The 25,396-nt window shown below is 44.3% G+C and overlaps 2 protein-coding genes across 2 annotated transcripts in view; one reads left to right on the top strand and one right to left on the bottom strand.

Moving 5' to 3' along the window:
- The window catches only part of LOC309563394 (uncharacterized protein), a gene marked incomplete at its 3' end in the record, with an annotated part of 732,657 nt that overhangs the window by 275,446 nt on the left and 431,815 nt on the right, over positions 1 to 25,396 (bottom strand). The window contains exons 12-13 of the mRNA XM_082267788.1: positions 19,793 to 20,020; positions 19,497 to 19,703 (exon numbers count right to left, since the gene is read on the bottom strand). Of these exons, the coding sequence (XP_082123914.1) occupies positions 19,497 to 19,703; positions 19,793 to 20,020 (435 nt within the window). The remainder of the gene's footprint in view (positions 1 to 19,496; positions 19,704 to 19,792; positions 20,021 to 25,396) is intronic.
- LOC309563383 (uncharacterized protein) overlaps positions 1 to 25,396 on the top strand; it is a 797,887-nt gene that overhangs the window by 373,358 nt on the left and 399,133 nt on the right. The gene's annotated exons all lie outside the window — the stretch shown is intronic.

The following is a 25,396-nucleotide window of genomic DNA, read 5'->3' as shown; positions in this document are numbered from 1 at the left end:
CCCCCTGAGGACAATTCGTGGGAACCTGTAAGTAACATTCATGCCCCTAAACTCATAAAAGAATTCCATGACAAATTCCCTGAAAAACAAGCCCAGTTGGGCATCCGGAGGCTGCCCTTTGGGGGGGCACTGTCAGGGACCCAGACGCCGCTGTGCAGCCTACGATCCATCTAGGCGAGTGTGCATGCGCGTGCGTCATTGCCCACATTGTACCAACACAGCCTCCTCTTAAGGATCGCTCACCCTCTCATCCGGCGCTGGATTATCGTCAGCTTCCTGTACCTTTGACCTGTGTCCTGTTTCCTGTTGTGACCCAGGCTTGCTCCACGGACTTGTCTCTGCCTGTTTGCTTGTGTACCGACCCCGGCTTGCTCCACGGACTTGTCTCTGCCTGATAACCTGTATACCAACCCCGGCTTGCTCCACGGATCTGCTTCTGCCTGATAACTTGTGTACTGACCCCGGCTTGCTGTTACTTGGACTGACCACACGTGTATGACCCCCGGCCTGGCATTTACCACTGAACTGCTTGCTTTCACTGGAGCTTCTCAGAAGGGACCCGGATATCCCTCTCAGCCATCCACCTGCACCACCACAAGCATCCAGTGCTACTTGGGTCGCGTCACCTCCTGTCTCACTTCCAGGGGTGATTCGCACCGAGCTGAAAGGGAAGCCCTCTCAGCACTTCGGCCTCCACCCAGTGATCTGACACTCGTGTTCCTTCTCCTCCCCCTCCTGACGTAAACCTGCGTTCCTTCTCCTCCCCCTTCTGATGTAAACTCTTGTTCCTTCTCCTCCCCCTCCTGATGTAAACCTGTGTTCCTTCTCCTCCCCCTCCTAATATAAACCTTTGTTCCTTCTTCTCCCCCTCCTGATGTAAACCTGTGTTCGTTCTTCTCCCCCTTCTGATGTAAACCTGTGTTCATTCTCCTCCCCCTCCTGATGTAAACCTGTGTTCCTTCTCCTTCTGATGTAAACCTGTGTTCCTTCTCCTCCCCACTCCTGATGCAAGCCTGTGTTCCTTTTCCTCCCCCTCCTTATGTAAACCTGTGTTGGTTCTTCTCCCCCTCCTGATGTAAACCCTTGTTGCTTCTTCTCCCCCTCCTGATGTAAACCTGTGTTCCTTCTCCTTCCCCTCCTGATGTAAACCTATGTTCCTTCTCCTCCCCTCCTGATGTAAACCTGTGTTCCTTCTTCTCCCCCTCCTGATGTAAACCTGTGTTCCTTCTCCTCCTCCTCCTGATGTAAACTGATGTAAACCTGTGTTCCTTCTTCTCCCCCTCCTGATGTACACCTGTGTTCCTTCTTCTCCCCCTTCTGATGTAAACCTGTGTTCCTTCTCCTCCCCCTCCTGATGTAAACCTGTGTTCATTCTTCTCCCCCTCCTGATGTAAACCCGTGTTCCTTCTTCTCCCCCTCCTGATGTAAACCCGTGTTCCTTCTCCCCCCCTTCTGATGTAAACCTGTGTTCCTTCTCCTGCCCCTACTGATGTAAACCTGTGTTCCTTCTCCTCCCCCTCCTGATGTAAACCTTTGTTCCTTCTCCTCCCCCTCCTGATGTAAACCTCTGTTCCTTTCCTACCCCCTCCTGATGTAAACCTGTGTTTATTCTCCTCCCCCTTCTGATGTAAACCTCTGTTCCTTTCCTACCCCCTCCTGATGTAAACCTGTGTTCCTTCTCCTCCCCCTCCTGATGTAAACCTGTGTTCCTTCTCCTCCCCCTCCTAATGTAAACCTGTGTTCCTTCTCCTCCCCCTCCTGTCTGTATTTAGGAAAACATCCAAGCCGAGGAGGAGGGGGGAGAGGCTCCAGTCCGTGTGAGGCAGGAGGGGTAGAAAGAGGGGAGAGACGCAGCTTCCATACAGAGTGATTGCAGTGTGTGGGTCCCGAAACTCCCTGCACAAGCTGCTAGCAAGTCACTGGAGCCATGTGCTGGAAGTGAATACTAGCTGTGCCAGAGCTCAGTGCTCACCCTCCTTGCAGCCGCTACATCAGGCATCGAACCGGAAGTCTTACCTGCTGTCTTGGGGCCCGTTTACAGTGACAAAATGCCAGGGTCCAGTCACAAGTACAACTGACCCTGGTAGTTTCACCACTGAACTATAGATATAAAAATAATAATTTGCAAACTTAAACTACTTATACACATACAATATTTCTAATAATAATGATAAAAACCCAACAAATGGCATATCTAATGGGATTATCACTTCCCCATGACACACATATGTTTTTCATGATGATTATACGTAAATATCCCATATGAATACTTAGAACTCCTTTTTATGGCAATAGAATATTGTGTCAGGATCAATCTTTTATAGATACCTTGCAACATTGTGTTTTGATTTAAATCATATACTTATAAAGATGTTCATTATATTTATAGTGATTTTGTCCAGAAAAATAATTTATAACTCATTAGTCCTCATCTTTAGTCAAAGGCTTGAGTAATGCCCAACTTGGTTACAGATAAAACACTTCAAGGTCTCCCCCGATGTAGGTCTCACTCCTATAGTTCCTGATGCCCATGGAGGTAACAATGCATTCCGGTGCTGGATTTGGTCCCTTCTGAGTTTGTGTTCGCTGTATTTTTGCTCCATCTGCTATTGGTGATCTTTTACCATGATTGGGTATTAAATATGGCTTGTCTATTCTGCTCAGACCATCACCACATCATATTTGTTTTAATAATAATGACACCACAACAAGTTGGAGTTAATTGACCATAGCAGCCTTTTATTAACCAAAATATAAATTAGCATTTTAATATAATGGAGTCCCAAGGTCCTATTAGGTGTCACGAGATAGGAGAGTAGTTGCTTATGACTTAATCGGGCCTCCAGCCGCAAGACCAGTGACTCAGTTACAACACGCAGATACACATCCCAACAACAGGGAGCTGTACCTCGGACGGGTCCCTACAACGTACCTTTTTACCCACCATAACCTAAAAGGACCTTGTACCGCGCCACACTTAATACCACAGGGTAACAAAAACATGGAGCCCCAAGGTCCTATTAGGCATCACGAGAAAGAAAAGTAACTGCGTATTACTTAATCCAGGCCTCCAGGCAAAAGACCACTGGCTCGGAGACAACACACAGTGACACCTTCCAAACAACAGGGAGCCATACCTCGGACGGGTCCCTACACTGTACCTTTTTTTTACCCACCCTAACCTAAAAGGACCTTGTACCCCACCTGCTGCATGACAGAAAAAACACAAAACCAAAATTCCCCATGCTGCAAAAACACAATTACAGGGCGGGGGGGTAGTAAGATTTCCTTAACTCTTCAGACCTCCGACTGAAGACCTTCCCAGACGACCCTGTTAAACTTTCAGTGCAAAATAGAAATACATTTTTATTATTACAGGTCAAGAATTGTGAACTTTGAGGCCTCCATTGACCTTGCTACATATTGAGTCAAAACTCTTTCAGTTTGAAACACACATTGCGTCCATTGTTTGAGATGGTTTTGTTTGCCTGTACTTTGAGATGAGAAACTGTGTCATCTGCCCCGAAAGGAAATTGTGTTTGTTAAACTTTGAATAAGAGAAACCAGAAAGATCATTAAACTATGTTCAGGCCATGAGACATTTTATCACACAATGGCCGAAACTCAATTTCAGGATAACACCTGTGTTCACCCATCCACAAGCAGGATAAGCTATTGTCTATATCATGAGGAGACAAACAAACGGAAACGGACAAAGGCTAGAATCTATCATTCATTTACCTATAAACCAACAGGGGGGTAGGGTTGTTGGAATCTACATGGAGTCAAATAAACATTGTCACTTAGAATGACGAGAACTGCAAATCTCAAAATGAATTTCATAAAATCATAAACTGATACAACATCTTTGCCCCATCATATACAAAAGGTGTTATGGAACTATGTTGTTATGACAACCTCCTACTGAGAAGTACATTATATTCTATCATATAGTAGTGTCAAATGGTCAGAAATTTCGCCCATCTTTTATCATCCAGTCCCAAAATCATGAATGTACTGTTGTTAACATAATAATCCCTTAAATGGATAATACTCTAATTGGAAACAAACCATGTGTAGAAAAAGTTACATATACAAGCTGTTGTGTATCAATATATATATAACTGTATATTTATCTATATAATTCTTACTGCTACTAATTGAAGTCTTGGGTTAAAAAGTAAAATGCAATATAGATATATTACATAAGATATATTAAATATGAGAATGGTGTTATCCAGATTAATCTTTATTCAGATACCTGGTGGATTAAATGGACGTCATAGATGAGAGCATGATTACATTTTATGTTTTTTTTTTATAATAGTCTTAAATGGAGAAATTTTTATTTAATTTTAATATACTGGTTAACCAAGAGGTGTCACCCTATGACATCACCAGTTAATGAATAAGATGTTCCAACCAACAGGAATAATGTTCCTCCCACTGGGTTTGGCTTATGATAATTTTTACTGCCCTTTTGTTCAACACAAAATAAAAAGAAACCAGAGATGTAATACAGGAGACAACACAACACACAAGACACATCACACTTACAACATACACACTACAACAACCATGTATAGACTCATCTACACAGACGCCATCTTGGTCCACCATGTATCTGAACCTTTGAGGGACGCCAAAAGAAGCTCCTCCCTAATTGGCCACCATCTTGGAAAAGCAGCCATCTCAAGGAACCTGGTAACTACTATTCTAAGCTAAGCGGCCATTTTAAATATGGTAATTATGCCTTGCTGTTATTTGATTATTATTCAATATTGTTTATGTACTTCCTTAAATGTTTTACATTTCCTATTTAAAGGGTAACGAAAGTACAATCCCAGCCGTATAAACCATATGTAGATTTTTCTCTAAAGAGATGATTTTTGTTTTTATAACATTTTTAATATCAGATTAAGCGCATTATTTGCGATTTTACGTCTTCCGTTTTGCATGGCTTATTCTCACTTCATCTGCAGTGGAATGACTTTCGGCCATGTGATTCGCAGACTATTGTGGTCTGATTATATAGAATATTAATTTATGGTTCATACTACACCTGGGAAATACATAATCTTGCTTTATTTTACTTTCATCGTTTAGCTAAATATCACATTGCATTTATCGTTTTAAGTTGGTATTTTATGTAAGGTTATCTCTTTGTGTCACTCAAGTATGATCATTTATGGTGAAATTATGTCTTGCGAATAAATATTCTTATATATATATTCCCTACTGTAGACTGTTTCACTAAGATTGGTATATGCTTTTAAAAAGAAATTAACTGAAAAAAAAAAAGAACTCGGGAAAATTGCGTGGTATACTATGAGTGTCTGAACAAAATTGATTGGGTTTTGTTTTTAGTTATTAAATTATTTGCCGTAATCGGCTGGAGGCACTGCGTCATAATTTCATTGATAGTTCAGACACTGCCTTTTAGTAATAAATGAAAAATAGTCAAATTTTATACCAAAACGCACAACAACCCCCTGCAACTACACCAAACCCTGACCTTGACCCAATCAGCTAAGTTCTGCTGCTTATATCCTTTCAGACAGCAGCAGAAACCCCCACCTAGACCCGCGCCCCTTTAACCCCTGTCATGTTGGCCCTCCGTCCATTTCCTTGTGTATTTCACTCCAGGCCTCCCTTTTATAGAAACCTGGAAATGAGCTGAAACTGCAACTCGGGGTCATCAGTTCCCAAAAGCCGAAGAGCTGTTTACAGAGGCAAACTCTCTTTGCATGGTAATTTCATCTGCAGAGAGGGTCTGAGAACTGTCACACCACTTCACGCAGGCATCTGGAGAGGCACAGCTGCTGGGTTTAGATTCCATGGTATTCTGCTCCTCCTCGCCCTCTATTAGTGCACATAAAAGCTGGATCCTAATCTTGAGGATCAACCCTGGCCCTTCCTAGCCTACAGGACGGTTCTGTGTTCTGAAGTGACTAGAGTTGAATGGGCCAGGAATGGTTCTGATGGCTGGCTCGGGGATAGGATTTATTACACGGGCACGTCAGTCCAATCCCAACAGTACCAATCACGGTCTGGCTGCTGTGATCAGGCACCCTATAACCGTTTTCTGTGTTTCTCTGGGATTTTACACATGCTACAAATACAGATTTACAGGTACGTGTAACCCAACGTGTACAATCAGAAGGAATTATTTTCATCTCTCTGCAACTAATATTTGAGCTTTTATGAGAGATAAAATAGATTCCTCAGAACTGTTGATATCATATACAGCTGGCAGACAGTTTGGGGCCTCCTGACTGGCCCCTGCTGGTTCTTGTAGCCAAAATGACCAGGACTCTTCTTTTGAGGTTCAGGAAGGTGACAAATTTATACCTGTACAAGCATGAGATCATTTTATTGGCATCTAGGTGTCACTCCTGGTCTAAAGGCTTATTTTGTTCTTTCCACATGCTAATTGGTGAACATAAATCTATGACTGATTAAGGGAATATTGTATCTGTAATAACATAGAAATAAACAATATCTACAATCATATATGTAGCACCCTCCTAGATAGGTGCTAGGATAAAAGCGTCGTTATGCTCCTTCTGCTTATCAGGGGAGCCTGATCTGTTAGTTATGCCTGTTGCATGTGTTCTGGTGTGAGTCACTTGGTCTGAGGGAGTGCCCCAACTGTATCCAAAAGGGGAGCCTGTTGGACAGTGGACGAAACCTAGCCAGTGGGAAGCAGGCTTTTGTAGCAGTCCCAGTGGGAGGGCACATGTGACAGGGCGTCTTTGGTGGGAAGCAGAGTCCCAAGAGGAGGGCGACGGCTGTCTCTCCTCCTGCTGTCTGAGGAAAGTGGTCACAGGCAGTCAGCCAAGTGAGTCAGGTGTGTAGCTGAGCCTAAAGGATCATGTAAAGCGGACAGTGGAGCTGCTGGCAGAGTCATCTGGGAAAAACAGTGTCCGTGAGTACCAGGGGGCTTACCAAGAGGTCTGCCCAGGAAAGGGGACCACTCCAGGGAAGTCAGAGGACAGAGGGTCAGCTCACACAGTATGCAAGAGCAAAGGAGGTGCCAAGTAGAACCCTGAAGAGTAGGGGTAAAGGAGGTGCCAAGCGGGGCCCTGAAGAGTGATTCACTATACAGTTTGCTTCTTAAATACTTCACTACAGTGGCAAGGTGAAGCAGCAGCCTTGCTGCACTCAACATAGTAAGAAGTCCTGAAATTGTGCACAGTTCATCCAGTTGGAGTATCCCACTCATCCCTTCTCCTATCCAAGTTCTAAAATAAAACCAACAAAAAAAACACATCCCCTGGACTGTTTTCTGACTGAGCCAAATACTTAAAATACTTTGAATTACTAAGTTGTTGCTATGGGTAACCCAGGGGAACCCGCTTCAAGCAGCTCACCAGGGAGTAGTGCTACATATACTTCTACAGATCACGTCACAGCTACTGGCAAACTACCCGACTCTTACATTTGTGTCACACCCACATTCACATTCTTGTTACACACAGTCATTACAGCATTATTTCTGGATACACAGCCTGTGGAATATCTTACCTTGTGCACTACGAATAGGCTCAGGTTTTAAGCTCCTCCCACTGGTAACACAATTTTGCCACGCCCAGGACTCACTGTGGAGCACCTCCTATTTATTCTCCTCTGGATACAGAAGGCTGAACTCCCCAGGAAATAGAATAACTTTGGCCTTGTACTGCCTGGAGCACATTGGAGGATCCCCTAGATCTGAGAGCGAGGCCAGAAATCTGCTTCATGATTGGACGCGATATGGATCCTTCCTCACCTGGAAATCCATGATATTACATACCTCCCAACTTTTGAACTTCAGAATGAGGAACACTTGAGAGTCCAATCATGGCTGATCATGATGTAAACACACTTGCCAGTTATCGGCATTCCTTTCCTCATGCTGTCACAGCTTGACGAGAGGAGAGAGACAGTAACCGGCTAGTGTGAAATGGGACTCTAGCGGCCGCCCCGATGGAAAGAGGGGTTCCGCCACCAGAGATGTTCTCTTCTCCCTAGTGGGAGGGATGGTGTAGAGTAGAGCAGGAACCGCTCTTGTCAGAGCTAGTGATTTAGCGATCCAAGCAGAAGAGCGAGAGAGCTGGAATAGCCTTTTCCCTCAAACATGAGATGAGACTCTATGTTGAGGGTAAGCAGGAACTGTTTATTGAACCCAATCACACACATTATATACACTATGAGGTCAGGTGAGTCTGATTACATTTTTTTATATGCAGATGGAAATGTATACAGAAACAGAATTAACCTGAACTAATTATCTAGCCATCTGGACAGAAATAATGTGGGCTCATTAACATTTAACAATGGGACAGACAGACTTAACAGAATCCACATCCCACCTCAATACACAGACAGTATTAGCAAATTCTACAATGTGTGGAAGACAAGTGGTTGAGCTGATGATATTAGCAATCTGCTATGAGTCTGACTGTTCAGTTGTTTGTTCGGCAGATGAATAAAGTGAACATAAAATGAAACGGAAGGAATAGAAGGCAATGTCCCAAGCTCATAGGAGAATGAAACAAAGGGGTTTACAATCCAGGGACAGGGACAGAGTGATCCGTCACAGGGACATCTGCACTGATAATCAGGGCACTGTTCATCAGTGTCCTGATGATCAGTGTAGCCACAACAGTGCCTAGTAGTGCTGCCTATCAGTGTCAACCAGTGCCCATCAATGCTGCCAATCAGTGCCTCCTCAGAGCGGCCTATCAGTGCCCACCAGTGCTGCCAAACAGTGCCTCCTCAGTGCAGCCTATTAGTGCTGCCAATCAGTGCCACCTATCAGCGCCCATTAGTGCTGCATATCAGCGCAGCCTCATCAGTGCAAGTCAAATGTTTATAACATACCTCAGATCTGCATGGCATATGCAGAGTGCTGTCCCTCCTCCCACTTGAGGTACAGGAAAGCATCACAGCCGGGGGGAGGCAGGTTCAGCCGCCCTGCACTATATGGGAGGAAGCCAGCCATGAGAGATGTCAGCTGCCAAATAGAGATGTGGACCCTAGACACACAGCACAAGCCAGGGGCAGATCTTGCCGATGCCCTCAGCTTGTGCATTCCTCCTGGGCAAGTCCCTAGATGGGCTTTGCTCTGGGACTCAGCCTGGATTCTCCGGGACTTACATAAAATCCTGGGATGTTCCCAGCAAAACACTCTTATTGCAATTTTTTTTTTACCAAAAATATGAAGCAGAAAACAAATTGGCCTAAAATGTTAAAAAATTTTGATTTTTAATTTTGTTTTTGAGTGTCATATAGCAGAATGAAAAATATTGTGTTTTTTCCAGGATTGTCGCTCTTTTTTTGTTTATAGCGCAAAAAAAAAAAAAAAAAAAAAAAAAAAAAAAAAATCGCACAGGTGATCAAATACCACCAAAAGAAAGCTGTATTTGTGGGAAAAAAAGGACGTCAATTTTATTTAGGTACAGCGTCACACGACCGTGCAATTGTCCGCTAAAGTAACGCAGTGCCGAATCGCAAAATAGGACCTGGTCAGGAAGGGGGAAAATCCTTCCGGTCTTAAAGTGGTTAAATACCTTATGTTCTTCAATGTCTACTGCACTCATTAGTGAATTGGGGATAATATATCAGTATTGGTATGAAACCATGCCTGAGAGCGGAAACCAAGGGATCAATATACAGAATATTTGCTGGACAAGTGTCACAAGCATTTACCCAACTGTAACAAATTCTGGTCAATTTTTAATTGACACAGTGATTTTTTATGATCTTCAGCTCCATCTAGTGGCCATAATGAGGTATTTCTTTCCTAAAATACCTCCATCTGTAAAAATAACACAATACAGAATCATGGCCACTAGATGGAGCCAATGATCATAGAATGTTCTTCAATGTCTACTGTACTCATCAGTGCATTGGGGGATAATATCTCAGTATTGGTATGAAATGCCTGACAGCGGAAACCAAGGGATCTATATACAGAATATTTATTGGACAAGTGGGACAAGCATTTACCGAGCTGTAATACACTTTGGTGATTTTTTAATTGACTCAGTGATTTCCTATGATCGTCAGCTCCATCTAGTGGCCATAATGATGTATTTTTCTTTCCTAAAATACCTCCATCTGTGAAAATAACACGATACAGAATCATGGCCACTAGATGGAGCCAATGATCATAGAATGTTCTTTAATGTCTACTGTACTCATCAGTGCATTGGGGATAATATCTCAGTATTGGTATGAAATGCCTGACAGCGGAAACCAAGGGATCTATATACAGAATATTTGTTGGACAAGTGGGACAAGCATTTACCCAGCTGTAACAAATTCTGGCCATTTTTTAATTGACACAGTGATTTCCTATGATCGTCAGCTCCATCTAGTGGCCATAATGAGGTTTTTTTTTCCTAAAATACCTCCATCTGTGAAAATAACACGATACAGAATTATGGCCACTAGATGGAGCAAATGATCATAGAAAATTAAAGTGTTTTTAACCCTAAAAGAATATTGGATCCTGTTACTTTAAAGAATGTTATACTGCTTGTGCTGTGTAATTTGGCCCCTTCTATCACCTGAAATACCTGGCTGATCCCGTCTGGCTATGTCCTCCCCTCTGTAAACTGACCACGGTATACCATGGCTGCTGAGCCCTGATACCGTGGTCAGTTTACATGCCTCCGTCATCCAAAGCTCTCATCTCTCCCTGACTTACAGCTCTTACCAGTGCGCCCCCCTCCTGCTGCTGAAATAATTGTAGAAAATACACACAATCTGTTCTATATAAAAAATATGCCCATTACTACCTGATTTCAGCACGCCGCTCGGCGCTCACATGACTCCTCGCTGCTCCCCTCCTCCCCAGCTGACGTCTCGGCTCTCTTCTCTCCTCCCGACTGACAGCATCGGGGGGACTCTCAGCCCCTGCCGCTGTCAGATCGGGAGAGTGAGCGCCGAGCAGCACTGTGAAATGAGGTACAAATGGGCATCTTTTTTTACAAAGAACATACACTGCAGCATAGGACACTTTATAACAGAGGGGATTGTGTGTAGTTTACAAAGTGGCCCGAACAACCACTTTACATGTCATGGCTATTCGATCAACTATTTTCTCTTTTTCATAATAGACCATCAAGTCTCTATACCACAAAAATTCACTCAGCCAAAGAAAAGGTTTTTTTTTTTTTTTTTCATTTGCTTTATTTGTACTCTTCCCCACGAGAGCTGTGATGTCCAGCAAAATTCATACAGAAGGCATTTCCCGCATTCACACCTCAAGGGTTGTGTGGGACCCCTGATGTACAGGAAGACAGGACTTCAGGAAAGTGGCTTCTCCCTCGCGTGAGATCTCTGATGTTTGTAAAGATTGGACTTCTGTGAAAAACATTTCCCACACACAGGACAGGAATACGGCTTCTCCCCGGTGTGGGACCTCTGATGTGTGAGAAGTAGTGATTTTCGTACAAAACCTTTCCCACACTCAGAACAGGAATACGGCTTGTTCCCCGAGTGAGACATTTGATGTGTGACAAGTTCTGATTTTTGTACAAAACATTTCCCGCACTCAGGACAGGAATACGGCTTCTCACCTGTGTGCAATCTCTGATGACTATTAAGGCTGGACTTATCTGAAAAACATTTCCCACACTCAGGACAGGAATACGGCTTTTCCCCTGTGTGAGATCTCTGATGTTTTCTAAGATGGGACTTCAGTGAAAAACATTTCCCGCACTCAGGACAGAAGAATGGCTTCTCACCTGTGTGATACCTCTGATGTGTAACAAGTCCTGATTTTATTGCAAAACATTTCCCACATTCAGAACAGGAATAAGGTTTTTCCCCTGTGTGCAATCTCTGATGTCGAGATAGATTGGACTTCCCTGAAAAACATTTCCCGCACTCACGACAGGAATATGGATTTTCACCTGTATGTGATATCTGATGTGTGACAAGTTGTAATTTGTGTAGAAAACATTTCCCACACTCAGGACAAGAATACGGCTTCTCACTCGCATGCAATCTTTGATGTCTGCAAAGATTGGACTTTGCAGAAAAACATTTCCCGCACTCAGGACAAGAATACGGCTTTTCCCCTGTCTTTTTTTCCGTGTGAGATCTCTGATGTAGGGAAAGATGGTACTTCTTTAAAAAACATTTCCCACACTGAGGACAGGAATGTGACTTCTCTCCTGTGTGAGATCTTTTATGCTCATTAAGATTGAATTCAAAATAGAAACACTTCCCGCACTCGTTACAGGGAAACCTCTTATCTGTTGGAAGGATTGCACCGTCCCTCACAGTCTGAGGTTCCTCAGGATAAGAGGAATACGATGGTCCATCTACACTGTGTGGTCCTGGATGGACATTTGAGATAGCCGGGTTTTCTCCTGGACTATACTGTGTGATGTCCTCATCTTCTACTTTACAGTCTGGAGACAAAGTGAGACAATCCTCTGAGGTTTTCTTCATCTTCCGTCCATCGACTAAAATAGAAATAAAAAGATTATTACTAGACATCAGCAGATTGGTTCCCCTAAACCAGGACTCCGCCCACATCAGGCAGCTTTGTCTCTGAGGATCTTACAATTCTACCCTCAAGGTAACTAGTAAATGGGTCCTCTGATCTCCTACCAGTTCATTTCTTTATTCATGGACCTTAGTCAGAGAGTGAGGAAACAACAAGAACTGTCTTTTATAGGAGTGACAGTGATGAGGGGATTATAGGCAAGTGTCCCCACCCCCTCTATCACTCATTGCCATCTTACCACTTGGTAGAAAATGGCCGTAACAAAAGAGAATCCATATTATGTGTATATATAGCAGTGGGTGGAGGGGAGAGAGCAGAAGTCAGGGGTATGTAATGTACAACATAGAGCATATAGTGCAGGGGTCAGGAGTATGTAATGTACAATATAGAGTATATAGTGCAGGGGTAAGGAGTATGTAATATACAACATAGAGAATATAGTGCAGGGGTCAGGAGCATATAATGTACAACAGAGTATATAGTGCAGGGGTCAGGAGTATGTAATGTACAACAAAGAGTATATACTGTAGTGCAGTAGTCAGGAGTATGTAATGTACAACATACAGTATATAGTGCAGGGGTCAGGAGTATGTAATGTACAATATAAATTATACAGTGTAAGGGTCAGGACTCATAATATTGGTATTCAGTAATCAGTGGAAGCTTAAATGTTTACTTGGGACAAGTTGCAGAGGTCCCACACCGCTGCCTCCCATCTCCTGAGACTGCACTCAGTGACTTGGGTCTGATACTATACAGACATATCCCTCCACCCGGCACAGCCAGCAAACAAAAAAGCAAGTAACCCTGAGAGAGATTTAGCTTAGAGCCAGGCATAGGGCAGAAGACTCAGCATACATGCCCCATGTGCCTAGGTCTAATAACGCTTATGCAAAAAAGTATAAGTTATTACCTGATAACTCCCTTTCCAGGAATCCTCCAGGACGGTCACATGAGAGAGATGGCTCCTCCTCCTACAGGAAACACAAGCACAGTTAAGTTTAAAAGGCCGCCCCACAGGCTGCCCCACAGTTGTAAAAAGATGAACTGGCCTGCTTAAGCGACTAGCTCAAACTATAATTCTAAGTATACAATTTATTAATAGGGTGGGGGTCCACCGTGCTGGAGGATTCCTGGAAAGGGAGTTATCAGGTAATAACTTATACTTTCCCAAGTTATCCTCCAGGACGGTCACATGAGACCCCAACGATGCATACCTAGGGTGGGACTACTGCCTGGAGCACTTTGCGACCGAAGGATAGATCCTGGGCAGAGACCAGGTCGACCCTGTAGTGTTTGACAAACGTCAGATCACTTGACCAGGTGGCTGCTTTGCAGATTTGCTCTGCTGAGGCCCCAGCCTTTTCTGCCCAAGATGTTATCGCCCAGGTGGAGTGTGCCTTGATACTGGCTGGTAAACTTTTGTTTTGCTCTGTGCCAATAGCCATTCTGATCCACCTGGCTATGGATGATTTTGAGGCCGCTTTCCCTTTCTGAGTGCCTCCAAAGAGTATAAATAAGTTAGCTGATTTCCTGATTTCTCTGGTGACTTCTATGTAGTGTAGGATACACCTCTTGACGTCCAGAGTAGCAAAAACCTCCTCCCCTGGTGAGGTTGGGTTTTGGCAGAATCATGGAAGGACTACTTCCTGTGTCCGATGAAATTCCGATGATACTTTCGGGAGGAAAAGAGGGTCCGTCCGTCCTTAATTTATCCGGAAAAATCTTTAAGAAAGGTTCCTTGATGGAAAGGGCCTGTAGGTCGCTCACCCTTCTGGCTGATGTAATTGCCACAAGAAATGCCGCTTTCAGAGTAAGATTCTTTAGATTGCATTCTTCTAAAGGCTCAAAAGGGGCTTTGGTGAGTGCCTGTAGTACTAGTGTTAGATCCCATGGGGCCAAGCTAAGGTCTTTGCTAGGCCTGGATCTTTGGATGGATTTAAAAAACCTCTTTACTAAAGGATCTTCTCCTATAGGTTTTTCCAGAAAGATTGACAGAGCTGCCGCCTGCACTTTAAGGGTGCTCACGGCCAGACCTTTGTCTACTCCGTCTAGGAAAAAATCCAGCACAGTGCTAATATCCCTTAGGTTCCTGTTGCTGGGCTCCATTTTAAATCTGTATGTCTTCCATATTTTGTTGTAAATCTTCCTGGTTACTGGTTTTCTGCTCTGGAGCAGTACTTTCGCGACTCTTGTAGATTGTCCTTTATTTAGTAGTATGCTCCGTTCAGGATCCATGCTGCTAGTTGTAGCGTCTGGCTGGAAGGGTGATGCGCTCCCTTTTGGGCCAGAAGATCTTCCTGGGCTGGTAGAATCCAGGGTTCTTCCTCCACCATTTTCCAGAGTGGAGTAAACCATGCTCGTTTTGGCCAGAAGGGTGCCACTAGATTACCCTTGTCTCCTCCAGATGGATTTTTCTGATTGTTCTTGGAATCAGTTGGATTGGGGGAAACGCATACGCCAGGCCGAAACTCCAGGGAAATGCTAGGGCATCTATGCCCAATGCGTCCCTTTCCTTGTGTAAGGAGAAGAACTTCCTCACTTTTCTGTTGCTTTCTGTGGCGAAAAGGTCCACCTCCGGTGCCCCCCACTTCTGTACCAGCTGGTTGAAAATCTGTTGATTTAATTCCCACTCCGCTGGGTCCAGGTGCTTCCGGCTCAGTAGATCTGCCAGCACATTTGTTGATCCCTTTATATGCACTGCTGAAAGGGATAAAAGGTTTGCTTCCGCCTCTGATAGAATGTTTTGCGCTATTCTCATCAGGTGATTTGAGCGTGTACCACCTTGGTGGTTGATGTAAGAGACTGTCGTAACATTGTCCGACTGAATTTGGACATGTTTCCCTTTTTGTTTCTTGTTGGAATCCTTTCAGAGCTTCTCTTACAGCCGCTAGCTCCCTCATATTTGAGGATACTTCTTCCCCAGATTGGCACCAGGTTCCCTGTCTCACCTGATGTCCTATGTGGGTTCCCCAGCCGAAAAGGCTTGCGTCCGTCGTTATCCTGACATGTACTGTGGGCATCCAGAATCTTCCTTGAGAGAGGGAGTCCTCCTTTAGCCACCAGGTTAGTGATCTTTTTACGGTTGGTGGAATTGATATTAGACCGTCCAGTTCTGAGGTCTTCCCATTCCAGTGACTCAGGAGATGTCTCTGAAGAGGTCTCATGTGTAGCTGAGCCCACTGTACTGCTGGGATGGCTGCTGACATGAGGCCCAGGACCACCATGGTGTCTCTTCTTGATATACGGTGTAGCTCTATCAAGCGCCTCGTAGCTTCTTTGAGCTTCACAATCTTGTTCTCTGGTAATAGGATTTTTTGTGTCACTGTGTTGATTCGATAACCCAGGAACACTGTCTCCTGTGAGGGGATTCTGTTGGATTTCTGGGCGTTGATCACCCACCCCAGTGATGTGAGGAAATCCTCTGTTGTTCGGAGATTTTCCAACGCTTCTGACTCTGATTTTCCGTATATCAGGAAGTCGTCTAGGTAGGGAATTATCTGGACCCCTCTTACTCGAAGGTCCTGGACTACCTCCGCCATAATCTTGGTAAAGATTCTGGGTGCCGAGGAGATTCCGAATGGGAGTGCCTGGAACTGGAATAGACGTATTTGTGACCCCAATCTGGTTGCGAACCTTAGGAACTTTTGATGCCTTAGGTGGATTGGCACATGTAAATAGGCATCTTGTAGATCTAGGGTCACCAGGAAAGCATCTTCGGGAAGTAGGGTTCTCACTGAGAAGATGGATTCCATCTTGAACCTCCTGTACCTTACTCTTCGGTTGAGGTCCTTGAGATTTAGGATTATGCAGTGTTTGCCTGATGGTTTTAGCCTTAAAAAGACTCTGGAAAAGAACCCTTCCCCTTGGTGTGATAAGGGTATTTCCTTTATTACCTCCTCTTGTAACAGGTTCGAGATGGATATTTCCCAGGCTTCTTTTGCTAGTGATGTTCTTGGTAGAGATGTTACCCGAAATTTGTGAGGGGGAGTTGTCACGAATTCTATCTTGTAACCTTCCTTGAGAATCTGTACTATAAAACGGTTCGTACAGAATTCTTCCCATTGGGGGGAGAAGAATCTCAGTTTTCCCCCTACCGGCCGTCTGGCGTCACTGGGGCTTGCTGACGTTGCTGCTATTATTGGGGAAGGGGTTGTTTGATCTACCCTTGCTCTTATTGTATACCCACTTCCTCTGGGTATTTGGTTTTCCTCCCTTGGATTGTGTATCGCCTCTTGGGCGGCGAAAAAATCTCTTCTGTTTCTCCTTCTTTTTGGCGCAGAATCCTTTTGACTTGTCCGCCGATCTTTCTAGAACCTTATCCAGTTCTTGGCCAAAAAGTAGCTTCCCATCAAAAGGGACACTGCACAGCTTATTTCTGGATGCGTAGTCTCCTTCCCATGTTTTGAGCCAGAGGGCTCTTCTGGCTGAGTTTACCAGACCTGTGGTTCGGGCTGCTATCCGTACACCTTCTGCCGCTGCATCTGCCATATAGGCCACCCCTTTCTCTATCAAGAGGAGGGAATCCTGTGCCTCTTCGCTACCTGGGACCTTTTCCAGCTGTCCCCTTAGCTGTTCCAGCCAGAAGGACACGTTCCTAGCCACGCAGGTATTTGCCATATTTGGCTGAAAAGATGCCGCCCCCGCCTCGTAAGCCCTCCGGAGTGTCACATCGATCTTCTTATGCATCGGATCTTTTAAATGGCCCATGTCTTCAAAAGACAAGTCCGACTTTTTGACACTTTGGCTAGAGGCGCGTCAATTTTTGGGCATTTGGACCAAACACCTACAGATTCATCAAAGGGGAATCTCTTTTTCACTGCTTTAGGGAAGAAAAGCTTGTTTTCGGGACATTCCCACTCCTTGATGATCCCTTTCAGGGATTGGTGGACCGGAAAGGTACGTGTCTTCGGAACCTGTAGGCCTCTATATAGTCGGTCTCTCACCGATCTTGGTTCTTCCTCTTCTTGTAAGTCTTCTGTTACATATATTGCTTTCAGTAGTTCTTCCGTCTCTTCTGTTGGAAATAGGTGTCTGGTCACTTTTTCCTGTACCTCACTGTCATGCTCTTCTGAGTCTGAGCTGTCTCCTCCCAGGAGTTCCCCTTCCTCATCCTGGGAGTCTGATTCCGAGGATTCTTCCATTAGCCAGGTGACCGTTTGGATCCTTGCCGTTTTTGTGCGATATCCTGACGTGGATGGTTGGTCTGCTCTTTTCATCTCTTCTATGGATGACTGTAGCGATTTCAGAGTGGACGTGACTTCTTTTTTGAAATCAAGGAAGTCCTTCCCTAGTGGCTTGGATTCTTCATTGATTACTTTCTTAATGCATCTTTGGCACAATAGTTTATCTGAATCCGTTGGCATTTTTGTCCCGCAGGTGCGGCAGTGCTTTTTCTTTGGTTTAACCGAAGTGTCTGTAGTTTCTGCGGGTTTGGGCTGTAGACAGAGAGAGAAACAGAGACACATATCTAGTTATCTCACGTCTAAGGGGTATGCATATACCCTCCCCCTATTACCCCCCCCCCCTAATTCCCCTGACCCCCCCAAATTCTCCCCCTTTTTTCCCCCCTGACCCCCCTTTTTGAGAGGCCACAGGAAAAGGGCACAAAAGAAATTTTTTTTTTGGGGGGGGGGGGGGCGTTGTTGGGGAAAGGGGAGCCCCCTTTCCCTCTTCTTCCCTCCACTTACCATACTCGGGCTGGGGCCACACACCACAGCCTCTGGTAACAGGGACTGGTCCTCCCCCATTAGGACCACCTGGAGGGAAGGAGCCTTGCAGCAGGTGAAACGTAGCCAAGCCGATCTCCTGTGAACTGGCGCCATTTATATTTAAATTTCCCGCCAGAGCTTCTGACGCTGTTCCGGCGCTCTTTGCCCACATCCAATATGGCCGCCGCCCCACTTCCCGTGGCGGCGCCATATTGGCTACGTTACTTCCGCCGCGCCAGCGGCGACGCTGGCTGTCACAGCACACGCTGGAAACTCCACCGGGAGCCCAGCGTGGAGATGACCCTTCCGAGGGGAAATGGCGAGCGGCTCAGCAAGGCCTCCGGCTGGCCGCCATGGTCCCCTCTCGGTCTGCTATACCTCGGTCCCCCTGGAGTAAGGTAAGCGTTTTTGGGCAGGATACTGGGTATTACCTGCTTAGGTCTCCAGCCTCGCTTCTGCCCTCTAAAAGAGAGAGAGGAGGGGGTATCTTCTGAAGCCTCACGACTCCCTCCTCTCCCGTGGACGTCCTCTTCCCTTGCCCCTATTGCTGGCACCAGCCCGCCAGATACCCTTATCGGCTCAGGCAGGTGAAGGGAAGAGGTATCCCAGGACGCCTGCCCAGGATAGGGAATAATAAAAAAACAAACAGGGGATGTTCAGGACCATGCTTGTGTAAGCAGGACAGGAAACAAAAGAACTGTGGGGCAGCCTGTGGGGCGGCCTTTTAAACTTAACTGTGCTTGTGTTTCCTGTAGGAGGAGGAGCCATCTCTCTCATGTGACCGTCCTGGAGGATGACTACATTTTTCTGCCAGCTGAACCCCAGAATCTCCATAAGTCCAGTCTAGAAACATAAATGGTGTCTGCAGCACAGAGAAGGAAGATTATCCAAGAGAAAAACAGGACAAGAAACACATCTCAGGAAAGTGACCAGGGGACTACAGACTGATATCACCCAGTCCTTGCCCTACTCTGGACCAATCAGTGAGCAGTATGGGTGGAGGAATGTATTTAGTGATAATGACCCACCTGTGCTGATCTCTGTAGGAGTGTCCTCTTCTACTTTAATTGTCCCCGTTATTCCATCCTCCTCCATAGACAGCTGATCATCCCTCACATATCTCTCTTCTTCTTCTGCTTTAACCTCAACTTTTATATCTATCAGACCTTCACCCTAAACCAAAAAAAAATACAATTTAATTAGTAAAATATAAGCTCACATAAAGATCCACACATTATCTCCACAAGCCCATGTTCTAGAAACTCTTTCCCACCAACCTTGTAACAGTGAGGGATGGTGTGATCTTCCTGTGTGGAATCCCGGGAATACAGAGGACGGGGAATTCTCTCTGGTGGGTTCCTGGTATTAGGTGGCTCCAGCATATCCTTGTGTCCTTCTAAAAACTCCTCCATCAATCCATACTCCTCATCCTCCTCTTTATACTCTTCTTTAACATCAATATTATAATCTTTGAGATTTCCACTCTGAGTATATTATAAAAATGACATCAATTGTAACAATGCAGGTAATGTACAGATCCTAATGATACTATCAGTGATTGCTCCTCATCTACCTGATGATGGTGAGGGATGGTGTGATCTTCCTGTGTGGAATCCCGGGAATACAGAGGATGGGGACATCTCTCTGGTGGCTTTCTGTAGCTGGATGACTCCACCATGGTGTCCTGGTACAGATCTTTGTGTTCTTTTGGAAACTCTGATTTCTCCATCACCCCATCCTCATCATCCTCCTCTTTTATCTCTTCTTTAACTTCAACTTTAGAATCTCTCAGGTTTCCACTCTAAATATTTAATAAAAAGGACATGAATGGTAACAATGCAGATAATGTACAGATCCTAAATATCCTATCAGTGATTGTTACCCATCTACCTGATGATGGTGGGGGATGGTGTGACCTTCCTGTGTGGAATCTCGGGAATACAGAGGACGGGGACATCTCTCTGGTGGGTTCCCATTACTGGATCCATCTGTAGGAAACACACACACTGACTGAATACATTGTTTCTATGTGTTTATCAGATGATGGGGGATCTAGGTGGACCCTCCGTACTGCTCTCTCCTTTACAATAAAGTCTCCTCTTACCCGGTGATGTGAGGGGCGGCTGATTCTCCATCATGACGTCCTTGTAGAGATCCTTGTGTCCTTCTAAATACTCCCACTCCTCCATGGAGAAATAGACAGTGACATCCTGACACCTTATAGGAACCTGACACACACAATGATACAGTCACCATCCAGACAAATCCATTGTCTGTTACTGGATAATGTCCCAGAATTCCCATCTGGGGATTTCTGGAATCTTCTTTATATTTCTCTATTCTACCAGGTAAATGTGTATATAGACCGCTCTGCCAAAAATGTGAATCAAGATTATAAAATATAACTAATATCCCATGTATCAAAAATTCAAATAACAGTTGCTTGAAAAACAAAAGGAAGGGGAACAGGTGCTGGTGCCATTAGTAACAAATAAACAGGTGACCACTTCCAGGTGACCCCCAACATGGATCTACACCAGTGTTTCTCAACTCCGGTCCTCAGGGCACACTAACAGGCCAGGTTTGCAAGAAAAATTAAATGCATCACAGGTGATATAATTTGCTGCTCAGTGATTGCAGTATTCTAGTCTGCATCTCCCCAAGGTAATACCTAAAATCTGGCCTGTTAGTGTGCCCTGAGGACCGGAGTTGAGAAACACTGATCTACACTCACCACAATGAATGGACCTTCTATTACTAGATACGTCTCACTGCACTTTTTTGTTGGACCCATTGTGTATCTTGTCACCAACGTGACCATTCTAATGTCATACACCGCCACTCCCTCCCACACTAATAAAAGTGCTATAATCGGTAAGATTAATAGGGTGAGAGTGTCATTGGTGGGAAAGGTGACGAATCTCGAAAATGAAGAGAATGTTCCAGCCCCGTGTGTAAATGTTCTGAGCCTGAAGGGGTTAATCTAGGTTTCCACACTATATATGTGTGTATCATCATCTGCTGGAGATAAAAGAAGTCACAGTGACTATGGAGGAAGAGGACGGACATGACGGGGGGGGGGGGGGGGGCGGTTACTGGGTGTAAATAGAAAATAAGATCTTATTACCTCCTCTGCTGCCACTTCCACCAACGTCTCTTCTCGCTACCTCTTCCTTACTCACCTCTTACCCGGAACTTCCTGTCTGTACCCGACATCACTTCCTGTCTGTCTTCCATAGAGACCTCCTATCTTTCTTCCATAGAGATTTCCTGCCTGGGTAGAAGTGAGATCACCATCTTGTGGAGCTCAGAGGAACTGCAGCCCCGAGAAACATCTGGTAGTGTGAACACAGCCTTGTGCTGTGTGTGTATGTACTGTATATCCTTATAGATGGGGTCATCTCCACTCCCACCAAGGGGGATAGAAATATATTACTGCCTAGTTTAGCCCAAACCAACTATATACATATGATTTTTTTTTTTACTGTGCATTCTTCTTTATAACATCTCGGGTATGATAAAGTTTGAAACACAAAATCTAATTAAATAAAATAAGTATGTATGTATATATATATATATATATATATATATACACACACACACATATACATGTGTAGCGCTATTTTGATCACTCTTGGCGGCTACTGGGGTTTGATGACACCACCTGTGTAGTATTTAGGAGCAGATTATGTAATCTGTGTGATTAGAACAGGATTTATAGTAAGCGCCAGTACCTCCACTCAATCAGGGCTTGTGATTAGCAAGTGAAATCCCAAATGAGAAAACATATCCATATAAACAGTAATCCACACAGCATGGTGTTTAAATGTCCATGTATTGAAGAAATAACATTCAGTGAACCATACAACATAAGGTATTTTCCTCATAGGAACATGAAATCATTAGCAGTGTCTCTGTGTGTCTCAGTGAGGGGATGTTACAGTACTTACAGTCTGTTCTTTCAGCAGGAAATTTCTGTGTCTCCTCATGTGTACTCTTTTGTCCAGTCTCACCCAGAAATCCTTGCTCTGCCTTTTTTGATGACCTCATCCTTCTTGCAGAGAGAGAAAGAAAGCACAGCAGCCATATTGACAAAGGGCAAAACAAACACTGCATAACAGGAATACACACTTGAAAGATGGGCAAAGAACTTATCACATCACTACACATATAATATATATATATATATATATATATATATATATATATATATATATATATATACACACACACATATAAATATATATGTATACATATATTATATATATATACTGTATATATATATATGTGCGTGTATATATATATATATATATATATATATATATATATATATATATATATGTATATACAGTGTGTATATATATATATATATATATATGTATATACAATATATATATATATATATATATATTATATATATACATACATTTACACGTATATAACATATATATATATATATATACATAAAAAGTACAGTAAAACTGCAGGAAAGGGCACTGGGGGGCAAACTAATGTGAATTTTTTATTTTGTAATGTATCAGTGTGTTTGGTGTGTTTAACTATTTGAATTTGCCGCCGGTTCCACCCCCCTGCGAGCGTCATGTCGCAGGAGACGGAACCCGGGGCTCACAGCATCGGAAGGAAGATCCGGCCGCCGCACACCGCCGGGATACATCGCTGGATCCCGAGGACAAGGTGAGTGAAAGGTAATACCCCTTGGTAGGTATATTTCTGCCGGCCAGTCTCCCTTCAATCTGCAAAGAATATACGAGCGCTCGGAAATACAACATCTAGACAGGTTAGTCTTTCAATGGTGTATTCAAATATATTTATCCTGATGACAGCTTATATACAGTACAAAAAGGGGGTGTAACAATTAGTCTTCCCAGACCACTAAAAATACGTCATACAATTACTTCATCATGCATAGAAAGCAGGAAAGGTGTTCACATAAGAACAGACAAAGAATGTTTACATTCAGGAAGCAGCCCAGGAAAGACCGATTCTGAAATAATACAGACTAGGAAACAAAATAAGCTTCTCGCAGTAAAACACAATGGGAGGAAACTGAAAATCAAAAACAATTGAAGGAAGCTCATAGCTTTGAGAATCAGCATCCTATAGAAAACCTAAAGCTTTTAAAATAGTTAGTTCATAAAGGGGGCCTCTGGATAATTGAATTTAAGCATGGCTAAATTAATATGAATTATATCAGTGAGTACCCTCTCTTCCAGGATCCAGCGATCTTCCTAGCGGTACCCCGAGTGTGGCTCGGGGTTTCCGCTTTGGCACTGAAATTTAACCCTGAGCCACACTCGGGAATAACGCTAGAAAGGTTAAAGGACCAATATACAGATGTTTGGTGTTGTTTTGTTTGGGTTTGAACTGAACCCATGTTTGTACTGTATTTGTCTTGTTTGGGGGTCAGAGAACGACTGAACTGAATGGATATTCAGCCAAGATGACCTCCAGCTGCAGTGTGACTACCAATGCTAAATGTGGCAGCTTCCCGCTTCAGTGAGTGAAGTTTTTAGTATTTTCTTGTAATAAAAGGGGATTCCCCTTTCTCTCCTCCCTGAGTGTGTAGGAAGAGGCGGAGCTCCTGCTGGAACAGGAGGAGGAAGCCGAGTCTAGGAGGGAGACTGACAGAAAGTGCAGCAGACTTGCAGGAGTGAGCGAGGAGGATCCAGTTCCTTTGCCATCGGAGGTGAGGAGAGTGTGAAGGATGTTTGTGACTCCGGTAGATGAAAAGCTGGGAGTCATATTGCTCTGGTGAGTGGGGAAGCACTACTAAGGGGGCGCCCTCAACATCACGTGTGTAAGAGGTGGAAGAAGGCGTGGCTACACTACAGCTGGCACAGTTTGGAGCACGGGGGAACTTTTACACCTCATCAACTTTTCATTCATTTGTGGACTTTTTTTTTAACAAATAAGTTCATTAAAGTAGATACAAAGTGGAAGCAGAGGACTTGCAGAGAACACAATACAAAATATTGTATGTGTAGCACTACTCCCATGGGAGCTGCTGGATGCGGGTTCCTCTTGGTTACTCATAGCAACAATTTGGTAATTCAAGATACTCTAAGTGCATGGCTCAGTCAGAAAACAGTCCAGGGGATTTGGTTTTGTTGTTTTTATTGAGAACTGGGATAGGAGAAGGGATGAGTGGGATACTCCAACTGGATGAACTATGCACAATTTCAGGACTTCTAACTTTAGTTGAATGTGACAAGGTGGCTGCTTCACCTTGCCACTGTAGTGAAGTAGATAATAAGCGAACTGTAAAGTGAATCGCTCTTCAGGGCCCCTCTTGGCACCCCCTTTACCCCTACTCTTCAGGGTTCTACTTGGCACCCCCTTTACTCTGACATACTGTGTGAGCTGTTATCCTCTTGACTTCACTGGAGTGGCCGCCCCTTCCTTGGCAGACCCCTTGGCAAGCCCCCTGGTACTCACGGACACTGTTTTTCCCAGATGACTCTGCCAGTCAGCTTCACAGGATCCTTTAGGCTCAACTCCACACCTGGCTCACTAGGCCGACTGCCTGTGACCACCTTCCTCAGACAGCAGGAGGAGAGACAGCCGTCACCTTCCTCCTGCGACTCTGCTTCCTACCAAAGACGCCCTGTCACACGTCCCCGTTTGCCACTGGCTAGGTTTCCTCCACTGTCCAACAGGCTCCCCTATTGGATACAGTGGGTACACTCCCTCAGACCAAGTGACTCACACCTGGACACATGTAACAGGCAAAACTTACAGATCAGGCTCCTCTGATAAGCAGATGGAGCATAACAATGCTTTTTCCTAGCATCTATCTAGGATGGTGCTACATCCACCCCCCACCAAAAATGAGCCACGTCCCATTAGCTCTGCGGCAGCCGCCCCCTACAAAAATCCTACAAAATTTAGGAGTATCTCACAAACCTGGAAAGGCGGAAAAGAGAAGAACGAATATACAAGAATAAATTAGGTGAAAAAAATATATGTTTCTCTGCTATACAATATAATACATTATGAGTGCATGGATAGACAATGCAACCCCCACCAAACAAATCCTGTTTTGGTGAGTGATTTACATACATAGCATCCTGATTAACTGACACTAGAACTCTATACAACCTGAAAAATAAGAAGGAAAAGTTAGGCAATTACACAGGTACATCTTTTCCAGGTTTTA

This window comes from Pelophylax lessonae, assembly GCF_965119305.1.
Source record: "Pelophylax lessonae genome assembly, chromosome: 1".
NCBI classification, from domain to species: Eukaryota; Metazoa; Chordata; class Amphibia; order Anura; family Ranidae; genus Pelophylax; species Pelophylax lessonae.
Note: the sequence above shows the minus strand (reverse complement) of the source record. Positions and strands in the feature narration are given on the sequence as shown.